At 48.8% G+C, this 12,500-nt stretch overlaps 1 protein-coding gene across 1 annotated transcript in view; it reads right to left on the bottom strand.

Moving 5' to 3' along the window:
- Positions 1 to 10,491, bottom strand: part of tmed1b (transmembrane p24 trafficking protein 1b) — a 19,481-nt gene extending 8,990 nt beyond the window's left edge. Inside the window, exon 1 of the mRNA XM_038978810.1 lies at positions 10,173 to 10,491. Coding sequence (XP_038834738.1) covers positions 10,173 to 10,370 — 198 coding nt within the window. The 5' untranslated portion in view covers positions 10,371 to 10,491. The remainder of the gene's footprint in view (positions 1 to 10,172) is intronic.
- Between the last annotated feature and the right edge of the window lie 2,009 nt (positions 10,492 to 12,500).

Here is a 12,500-nt window from a genome sequence, read left to right as displayed (position 1 = left end):
ACACTGCCTGAGAGGGGTTACACATCAACACACACACACACACACAGAGCCTGAGAGGGGTTACACATCAACACACACACTGCCTGAGAGGGGTTACACATCAACACACACACACTGCCTGAGAGGGGTTACACATCAACACACACACACTGCCTGAGAGGGGTTACACATCAACACACACACACTGCCTGAGAGGGGTTACACATCAACACACACACACTGCCTGAGAGGGGTTACACATCAACACACACACACTGCCTGAGAGGGGTTACACATCAACACACACACACTGCCTGAGAGGGGTTACACATCAACACACACACACACACACACACACACACTGCCTGAGAGGGGTTACACATCAACACACACACTGCCTGAGAGGGGTTACACATCAACACACACACTGCCTGAGAGGGGTTACACATCAACACACACACACTGCCTGAGAGGGGTTACACATCAACACACACACACACACACAGAGCCTGAGAGGGGTTACACATCAACACACACACTGCCTGAGAGGGGTTACACATCAACACACACACACTGCCTGAGAGGGGTTACACATCAACACACACACACTGCCTGAGAGGGGTTACACATCAACACACACACACTGCCTGAGAGGGGTTACACATCAACACACACACACTGCCTGAGAGGGGTTACACATCAACACACACACACACACACACACACACAGAGCCTGAGAGGGGTTACACATCAACACACACACTGCCTGAGAGGGGTTACACATCAACACACACACACTGCCTGAGAGGGGTTACACATCAACACACACACACTGCCTGAGAGGGGTTACACATCAACACACACACACTGCCTGAGAGGGGTTACACATCAACACACACACACTGCCTGAGAGGGGTTACACATCAACACACACACTGCCTAAGAGGGGTTACACATCAACACACACACTGCCTGAGAGGGGTTACACATCAACACACACACACACACACTGCCTGAGAGGGGTTACACATCAACACACACACACTGCCTGAGAGGGGTTACACATCAACACACACACACTGCCTGAGAGGGGTTACACATCAACACACACACTGTCTGAGAGGGGTTACACATCAACACACACACACACACTGCCTGAGAGGGGTTACACATCAACACACACTGTCTGAGAGGGGTTACACATCAACACACACACACACTGTCTGAGAGGGGTTACACATCAACACACACACACTGCCTGAGAGGGGTTACACATCAACACACACACTGCCTGATAGGGGTTACACAACACACACACACTGCCTGAGGGGTTACACATCAACACACACACACTGCCTGAGAGGGGTTACACATCAACACACACACACTGCCTGAGAGGGGTTACACATCAACACACACACACTGCCTGAGAGGGGTTACACATCAACACACACACACTGCCTGAGAGGGGTTACACATCAACACACACACACTGCCTGAGAGGGGTTACACATCAACACACACACTGCCTGAGAGGGGTTACACATCAACACACACACTGCCTGAGAGGGGTTACACATCAACACACACACTGCCTGAGAGGGGTTACACATCAACACACACACTGCCTGAGAGGGGTTACACATCAACACACACACTGCCTGAGAGGGGTTACACATCAACACACACACAGCCTGAGAGGGGTTACACATCAACACACACACACACACACACTGCCTGAGAGGGGTTACACATCAACACACACACTGCCTGAGAGGGGTTACACATCAACACACACACTGCCTGAGAGGGGTTACACATCAACACACACACACTGCCTGAGAGGGGTTACACATCAACACACACACACTGCCTGAGAGGGGTTACACATCAACACACACACACTGCCTGAGGGGTTACACATCAACACACACACACACACACTGCCTGAGAGGGGTTACACAACACACACACACACACACACTGCCTGAGAGGGGTTACACATCAACACACACTGCCTGAGAGGGGTTACACATCAACACACACACAGCCTGAGAGGGGTTACACATCAACACACACACACTGCCTGAGAGGGGTTACACATCAACACACACACTGCCTGAGAGGGGTTACACATCAACACACACACTGCCTGAGAGGGGTTACACATCAACACACACACAGCCTGAGAGGGGTTACACATCAACACACACACACACACAGCCTGAGAGGGGTTACACATCAACACACACACTGCCTGAGAGGGGTTACACATCAACACACACACAGCCTGAGAGGGGTTACACATCAACACACACACTGCCTGAGAGGGGTTACACATCAACACACACACACAGCCTGAGAGGGGTTACACATCAACACACACACACACTGCCTGAGAGGGGTTACACATCAACACACACACTGCCTGAGAGGGGTTACACATCAACACACACACACACTGCCTGAGAGGGGTTACACATCAACACACACACACACTGCCTGAGAGGGGTTACACATCAACACACACACACACACTGCCTGAGAGGGGTTACACATCAACACACACACACACACTGCCTGAGAGGGGTTACACATCCACACACACACTGCCTGAGAGGGGTTACACATCAACACACACACACACACACTGCCTGAGAGGGGTTACACATCAACACACACACACAGCCTGAGAGGGGTTACACATCAACACACACACACACAGCCTGAGAGGGGTTACACATCAACACACACACACTGTCTGAGAGGGGTTACACATCAACACACACACACTGCCTGAGAGGGGTTACACATCAACACACACACACTGCCTGAGAGGGGTTACACATCAACACACACACTGCCTGAGAGGGGTTACACATCAACACACACACACTGCCTGAGAGGGGTTACACATCAAAACACACACACACACTGCCTGAGAGGGGTTACACATCAACACACACACACACACTGCCTGAGAGGGGTTACACATCAACACACACACACACTGCCTGAGAGGGGTTACACATCAACACACACACACACACTGCCTGAGAGGGGTTACACATCAACACACACACACACACTGCCTGAGAGGGGTTACACATCAACACACACACACACTGCCTGAGAGGGGTTACACATCAACACACACACACTGCCTGAGAGGGGTTACACATCAACACACACACACTGCCTGAGAGGGGTTACACATCAACACACACACACTGCCTGAGAGGGGTTACACATCAACACACACACACTGCCTGAGAGGGGTTACACATCAAAACACACACACACACACTGCCTGAGAGGGGTTACACATCAAAACACACACACACACACTGCCTGAGAGGGGTTACACATCAAAACACACACACACTGCCTGAGAGGGGTTACACATCAACACACACACTGCCTGAGAGGGGTTACACATCAACACACACACTGCCTGAGAGGGGTTACACATCAACACACACACAGCCTGAGAGGGGTTACACATCAACACACACACACACACACACTGCCTGAGAGGGGTTACACATCAACACACACACTGCCTGAGAGGGGTTACACATCAACACACACACTGCCTGAGAGGGGTTACACATCAACACACACACACTGCCTGAGAGGGGTTACACATCAACACACACACACTGCCTGAGAGGGGTTACACATCAACACACACACACTGCCTGAGGGGTTACACATCAACACACACACACACACACTGCCTGAGAGGGGTTACACAACACACACACACACACACACTGCCTGAGAGGGGTTACACATCAACACACACTGCCTGAGAGGGGTTACACATCAACACACACACAGCCTGAGAGGGGTTACACATCAACACACACACACTGCCTGAGAGGGGTTACACATCAACACACACACTGCCTGAGAGGGGTTACACATCAACACACACACTGCCTGAGAGGGGTTACACATCAACACACACACAGCCTGAGAGGGGTTACACATCAACACACACACACACACAGCCTGAGAGGGGTTACACATCAACACACACACTGCCTGAGAGGGGTTACACATCAACACACACACAGCCTGAGAGGGGTTACACATCAACACACACACTGCCTGAGAGGGGTTACACATCAACACACACACACAGCCTGAGAGGGGTTACACATCAACACACACACACACTGCCTGAGAGGGGTTACACATCAACACACACACTGCCTGAGAGGGGTTACACATCAACACACACACACACTGCCTGAGAGGGGTTACACATCAACACACACACACACTGCCTGAGAGGGGTTACACATCAACACACACACACACACTGCCTGAGAGGGGTTACACATCAACACACACACACACACTGCCTGAGAGGGGTTACACATCCACACACACACTGCCTGAGAGGGGTTACACATCAACACACACACACACACACTGCCTGAGAGGGGTTACACATCAACACACACACACAGCCTGAGAGGGGTTACACATCAACACACACACACACAGCCTGAGAGGGGTTACACATCAACACACACACACTGTCTGAGAGGGGTTACACATCAACACACACACACTGCCTGAGAGGGGTTACACATCAACACACACACACTGCCTGAGAGGGGTTACACATCAACACACACACTGCCTGAGAGGGGTTACACATCAACACACACACACTGCCTGAGAGGGGTTACACATCAAAACACACACACACACTGCCTGAGAGGGGTTACACATCAACACACACACACACACTGCCTGAGAGGGGTTACACATCAACACACACACACACACTGCCTGAGAGGGGTTACACATCAACACACACACACACACTGCCTGAGAGGGGTTACACATCAACACACACACACACACACTGCCTGAGAGGGGTTACACATCAACACACACACACTGCCTGAGAGGGGTTACACATCAACACACACACACTGCCTGAGAGGGGTTACACATCAACACACACACACTGCCTGAGAGGGGTTACACATCAACACACACACACTGCCTGAGAGGGGTTACACATCAACACACACACACTGCCTGAGAGGGGTTACACATCAAAACACACACACACACACTGCCTGAGAGGGGTTACACATCAAAACACACACACACACACTGCCTGAGAGGGGTTACACATCAAAACACACACACACTGCCTGAGAGGGGTTACACATCAACACACACACTGCCTGAGAGGGGTTACACATCAACACACACACATACACACAGAGCCTGAGAGGGGTTACACATCAACACACACACTGCCTGAGAGGGGTTACACATCAACACACACACACTGCCTGAGAGGGGTTACACATCAAAACACACACACACACTGCCTGAGAGGGGTTACACATCAACACACACACACACTGCCTGAGAGGGGTTACACATCAACACACACACACACACTGCCTGAGAGGGGTTACACATCAACACACACACACACTGCCTGAGAGGGGTTACACATCAACACACACACTGCCTGAGAGGGGTTACACATCAACACACACACATACACACAGAGCCTGAGAGGGGTTACACATCAACACACACACTGCCTGAGAGGGGTTACACATCAACACACACACACTGCCTGAGAGGGGTTACACATCAAAACACACACACACACTGCCTGAGAGGGGTTACACATCAACACACACACACACTGCCTGAGAGGGGTTACACATCAACACACACACACACACTGCCTGAGAGGGGTTACACATCAACACACACACACACTGCCTGAGAGGGGTTACACATCAACACACACACACACTGCCTGAGAGGGGTTACACATCAACACACACACACACTGCCTGAGAGGGGTTACACATCAACACACACACACACTGCCTGAGAGGGGTTACACATCAACACACACACACACTGCCTGAGAGGGGTTACACATCAACACACACACACACTGCCTGAGAGGGGTTACACATCAACACACACACACACTGCCTGAGAGGGGTTACACATCAACACACACACACTGCCTGAGAGGGGTTACACATCAACACACACACACACACTGCCTGAGAGGGGTTACACATCAACACACACACACACTGCCTGAGAGGGGTTACACATCAACACACACACACACACTGCCTGAGAGGGGTTACACATCAACACACACACACACACTGCCTGAGAGGGGTTACACATCAACACACACACACTGCCTGAGAGGGGTTACACATCAACACACACACACTGCCTGAGAGGGGTTACACATCAACACACACACACTGCCTGAGAGGGGTTACACATCAACACACACACACTGCCTGAGAGGGGTTACACATCAACACACACACTGCCTGAGAGGGGTTACACATCAACACACACACTGCCTGAGAGGGGTTACACATCAACACACACACACTGCCTGAGAGGGGTTACACATCAACACACACACACTGCCTGAGAGGGGTTACACATCAACACACACACACTGCCTGAGAGGGGTCACACATCAAAACACACACACACACTGCCTGAGAGGGGTTACACATCAAAACACACACACACACTGCCTGAGAGGGGTTACACATCAACACACACACACTGCCTGAGAGGGGTTACACATCAACACACACACACTGCCTGAGAGGGGTTACACATCAACACACACACACACTGCCTGAGAGGGGTTACACATCAACACACACACTGCCTGAGAGGGGTTACACATCAACACACACACTGCCTGAGAGGGGTTACACATCAACACACACACACACTGCCTGAGAGGGGTTACACATCAACACACACACACACTGCCTGAGAGGGGTTACACATCAACACACACACACACTGCCTGAGAGGGGTTACACATCAACACACACACACACAGCCTGAGAGGGGTTACACATCAACACACACACACACTGCCTGAGAGGGGTTACACATCAACACACACACACACACTGCCTGAGAGGGGTTACACATCAACACACACACACACTGCCTGAGAGGGGTTACACATCAACACACACAGCCTGAGAGGGGTTACACATCAACACACACACACACACACTGCCTGAGAGGGGTTACACATCAACACACACACACACACTGCCTGAGAGGGGTTACACATCAACACACACACACACACACTGCCTGAGAGGGGTTACACATCAACACACACACACACACTGCCTGAGAGGGGTTACACATCAACACACACACACTGCCTGAGAGGGGTTACACATCAAAACACACACACACACTGCCTGAGAGGGGTTACACATCAACACACACACACTGCCTGAGAGGGGTTACACATCAAAACACACACACACTGCCTGAGAGGGGTTACACATCAACACACACACACACACACAGAGCCTGAGAGGGGTTACACATCAACACACACACTGCCTGAGAGGGGTTACACATCAACACACACACACTGCCTGAGAGGGGTTACACATCAAAACACACACACACACTGCCTGAGAGGGGTTACACATCAACACACACACACACTGCCTGAGAGGGGTTACACATCAACACACACACACACTGCCTGAGAGGGGTTACACATCAACACACACACACTGCCTGAGAGGGGTTACACATCAACACACACACACTGCCTGAGAGGGGTTACACATCAAAACACACACACACTGCCTGAGAGGGGTTACACATCAACACACACACACTGCCTGAGAGGGGTTACACATCAACACACACACACTGCCTGAGAGGGGTTACACATCAACACACACACACTGCCTGAGAGGGGTTACACATCAACACACACACACTGCCTGAGAGGGGTTACACATCAACACACACACACACACTGCCTGAGAGGGGTTACACATCAACACACACACACACTGCCTGAGAGGGGTTACACATCAACACACACACACACACACTGCCTGAGAGGGGTTACACATCAACACACACACACTGCCTGAGAGGGGTTACACATCAACACACACAGCCTGAGAGGGGTTACACATCAACACACACACACACTGCCTGAGAGGGGTTACACATCAACACACACACACACACTGCCTGAGAGGGGTTACACATCAACACACACACACACTGCCTGAGAGGGGTTACACATCAACACACACACACACTGCCTGAGAGGGGTTACACATCAACACACACACTGCCTGAGAGGGGTTACACATCAACACACACACACACAGCCTGAGAGGGGTTACACATCAACACACACACACACACACTGCCTGAGAGGGGTTACACATCAACACACACACACACACACACACTGCCTGAGAGGGGTTACACATCAACACACACACAGCCTGAGAGGGGTTACACATCAACACACACACTGCCTGAGAGGGGTTACACATCAACACACACACTGCCTGAGAGGGGTTACACATCAACACACACACACACACACAGAGCCTGAGAGGGGTTACACATCAACACACACACACTGCCTGAGAGGGGTTACACATCAACACACACACACTGCCTGAGAGGGGTTACACATCAACACACACACACTGCCTGAGAGGGGTTACACATCAACACACACACACTGCCTGAGAGGGGTTACACATCAAAACACACACACACACTGCCTGAGAGGGGTTACACATCAACACACACACTGCCTGAGAGGGGTTACACATCAACACACACACTGCCTGAGAGGGGTTACACATCAACACACACACACACACACACTGCCTGAGAGGGGTTACACATCAAAACACACACACACTGCCTGAGAGGGGTTACACATCAACACACACACACTTGAGTTGAAACGGTTGCAAGCTGTCTGTAAACTCCACTACAGGGACTCTCCCACTAAGCAAACAGAGACTAGAGCTGCCTGTAAACTCCACTACAGGGACTCTCCCACTGAACAAACAGACTAGAGCTGCCTGCGTCCCAATAATCTCTACTCCTCTGAAGTGTGCACTTACACAGGTCTCTAGTCTTGGAGCTACCCTGAAGACTGGGGGGCCACTGTTTCTGCTCTTTAGCCAACATGCTTGACAATGGAGTAGGCAAAAGCACAAACAGATCTGGGATCAGGCTAGCTACCCTACCCTCTGTGGATGGACTGGGACAGATAGGCTAACCAGCCTATAGAACAAAGACACATATTGATAGATATGACCTAATTGAGAGAGTTGTTAGAGCAGTTTGTGTCAAGATGTAGGTGAAGTGGGAGAATTAAGCAATAAGGCCCAAGGAGATGTGGTATATGGCCAATATACCACGGCTAAGGGCTGTTCTTAGGCACGACGCATCGCGGAGTGCCTGGACACAGCCCTTATCTACCCCACCCTCTGTTGCCTTATTGCTATTATAAACTGGTTACCAACGTAATTAGAACAGCAAAAATATATATATTTGGCCATACCCATGGTATACGGTCTGATATACCACGGTTGTCTGCCAATCAGCATTCAGGTCTCGAACCACCCAGTTTATAATGATGTATTTGTAACACTTACACTGGCTAAATCTCTGTAGAGTGGAAGAAGAGAGATGGAGAGAGAGACATTCATAAAACAGTATTTAACGAGAAAATGTACCCCTCTCAGGAGTTAACCCACTGTTCCCCGGGCGCCGAAGACGTGGAGGTCAATTAAGGCAGCCCCCCGCACCTCTGATTCAGAGGGGTTGGGTTAAATGCGGAAGACACATTTCAGTTGTACAACTGACTAGGTATCCCCCTTTCCCTTTCCTTTCTCCCTCCTCTGGGAGAAAGATACAATTTGGTTATAGCTATATGGTTCACCTGCATCATAGTTCGGTTATAGATGGGGATAGGGGGGAAACCACTGCAAAACAGCAGCGTTGCTTGTACGACTTCAATTAGCCTATCTCATGCGTAGCCTGGGTCAAGTGTCCTACACAGCATAAATGCTTAAGTGCACAACCAGATAGCTTGCTGCTGTGGCTATCTCCTTAACTAGCGAGCTAGATAACGTTATCTGGCGCGACTAGCTTGCTACTGTAGTTAGCCATCTCGGGAGGCGAACTGAGAATAGCATCATTGTCACAGCTAGCCTTTCTGGGACTGTATCGTGTTTACATTAGCTAACGTTACAAGCCTGCTACTTCTGTGTTGCGATCTTTTGTTGCTCGCCAATGCACACACTGGACAGCTAACCAACTAGTTCGTTTACCTGATACTCCACTTCCATGGTAACGTTCTTCGCAGCCGTTTGGAAAAAGCATTCGGTTCTTCCGGCTGGTAAGATAAACGTGAATTCGCTGTCTTGGCTATGGCCGAAAGCACGAATCGTTTCAAGACATGTCGCTACAACTAACGCAATGAAAACACATGTTGTGCTGCCTCGCCCTGCTTTCCGAAGTGTGTCCATGACGATTAATTAATTTGCGTCCTCAATGTGCTGAAATATGATAGCTAGCTACGTTATCATCCTGGCTAGCTAACTTCCAATAGCATGTTTCTATCTTCCGCAACATCTGTTGAACTTTTCCGATCAGACGATTGGCTAGAATATCCGTATGACTGAGTCACTGCGGGACCAATCGTTGAGGTGGAATCCTTGCTGGGGACGTTCATTTTTTTCCCGTTCTAAATAAGTTATGAACTAAGTTTTGTGCCTCTACTCCCAAAAAGCGCAAAAAATGTGTACCATGTCATTTAATATATTTACAGATGTTTTTTAAATTTCTCCTCGATTTAGGACAGACACTTCAAAACCATGTTTATTATTATTTATTGTTTGACTGTCCTTTTTGCCACTTATGAATGTGTTTGTTATTCACTGCGTTTCTATGGGCTTTCGTAGTAAAGGCCAAAATCAATATTTTATCAAATCATTTTTTTATAATTTTTTATATAACTAAAGGGGTTCTAAAATTTGAAATCAAAAAGCTAAATGATACATAAAATGACCATCTTAAAACAATTCCATATGTCAAATTAACAACCCCCCCTTCCCAAACGTTTTAGACTCTAAAGAATTATACACTAAATTGTAAATGTGTACATTCATGAGTTGAAATAAGTTGTACACATAAGCTAAGTTGTAGCCTAATGAACACGGACAGAAGCCCTTCTTTGCTCTTCATTTGAAAAGCCTATATTAAAACTATTTTTGTTAAAAATAGATTGTGATGTTGTAAACAGAGTTTGCTAACATACTCCAATAATAACGCTGGCCTATTTAAATGAGATAACTTATCAGTGGAAACATTTGAATGGCTGCTGCTGTAGATTGCAGAAAATCCACGTCATTTGTGGCTTCTCACTGGGCACACTGTCATTTCAATGAGATTACGTTGAACCAACGAGAAATATACATTGAATTGACTTCTGTTCCCAGTGGGTTCTGACTCATTCTGAGACGGTAAGGGCCTGTCCCAAATGCAACCCTATTCCCTATATTGTGCACTACGTTTGACCAGGCCCAATAGTCAAAAGTAGTCAACTGCGTGTAAGAAATAGGGTGCTATTTTGGGAATTAACCAAAATATCAGCAAGTCTCAGCAACTTTGACAAGGACAGAGAGAGTTCTAGTAACTAGTAATGGAACGGAGCCTGTCCTAGTTCTAGTAGCTAGTAATGGAACGGAGCCTGTCTTAGTTCTAGTAGCTAGTAATGGAACGGAGCCTGTCTTAGTTCTAGTAGCTAGTAATGGAACGGAGCCTGTCCTAGTTCTAGTAACTAGTAATGGAACAGAGCCTGTCCTAGTTCTAGTAGCTAGTAATGGAACGGAGCCTGTCCTAGTTCTAGTAGCTAGTAATGGAACGGAGCCTGTCCTAGTTCTAGTAGCTAGTAATGGAACGGAGCCTGTCCTAGTTCTAGTAGCTTGTAATGGAACGGAGCCTGTCCTAGTTCTAGTAGCTAGTAATGGAACGGAGCCTGTCCTAGTTCTAGTAGCTAGTAATGGAACGGAGCCTGTCCTAGTTCTAGTAGCTAGTAATGGAACGGAGCCTGTCCTAGTTCTAGTAGCTAGTAATGGAACGGAGCCTGTCCTAGTTCTAGTAGCTAGTAATGGTCCAGAACCTGTCCTAGTTCTAGTAGCTAGTAATGGAACGGAGCCTGTCCTAGTTCTAGTAGCTAGTAATGGAACGGAGCCTGTCCTAGTTCTAGTAACTAGTAATGGAACAGAGCCTGTCCTAGTTCTAGTAGCTAGTAATGGAACGGAGCCTGTCTTAGTTCTAGTAGCTAGTAATGGAACAGAGCCTGTCCTAGTTCTAGTAGCTAGTAATGGAACGGAGCCTGTCTTAGTTCTAGTAGCTAGTAATGGAACGGAGCCTGTCCTAGTTCTAGTAGCTAGTAATGGAACGGAGCCTGTCCTAGTTCTATTACTGTAATGGAACGGAGCCTGTCCTAGTTCTAGTAGCTAGTAATGGAACGGAGCCTGTCCTAGTTCTTGTAGCTAGTAATGGAACGGAGCCTGTCCTAGTTCTAGTAGCTAGTAATGGAACGGAGCCTGTCCTAGTTCTAGTAGCTAGTAATGGAACGGAGCCTGTCCTAG

The sequence above is a fragment of the Salvelinus namaycush genome, chromosome 39 (assembly GCF_016432855.1).
Source record: "Salvelinus namaycush isolate Seneca chromosome 39, SaNama_1.0, whole genome shotgun sequence".
In the NCBI taxonomy this organism is placed as follows: Eukaryota; Metazoa; Chordata; class Actinopteri; order Salmoniformes; family Salmonidae; genus Salvelinus; species Salvelinus namaycush.
Note: the sequence above shows the minus strand (reverse complement) of the source record. Positions and strands in the feature narration are given on the sequence as shown.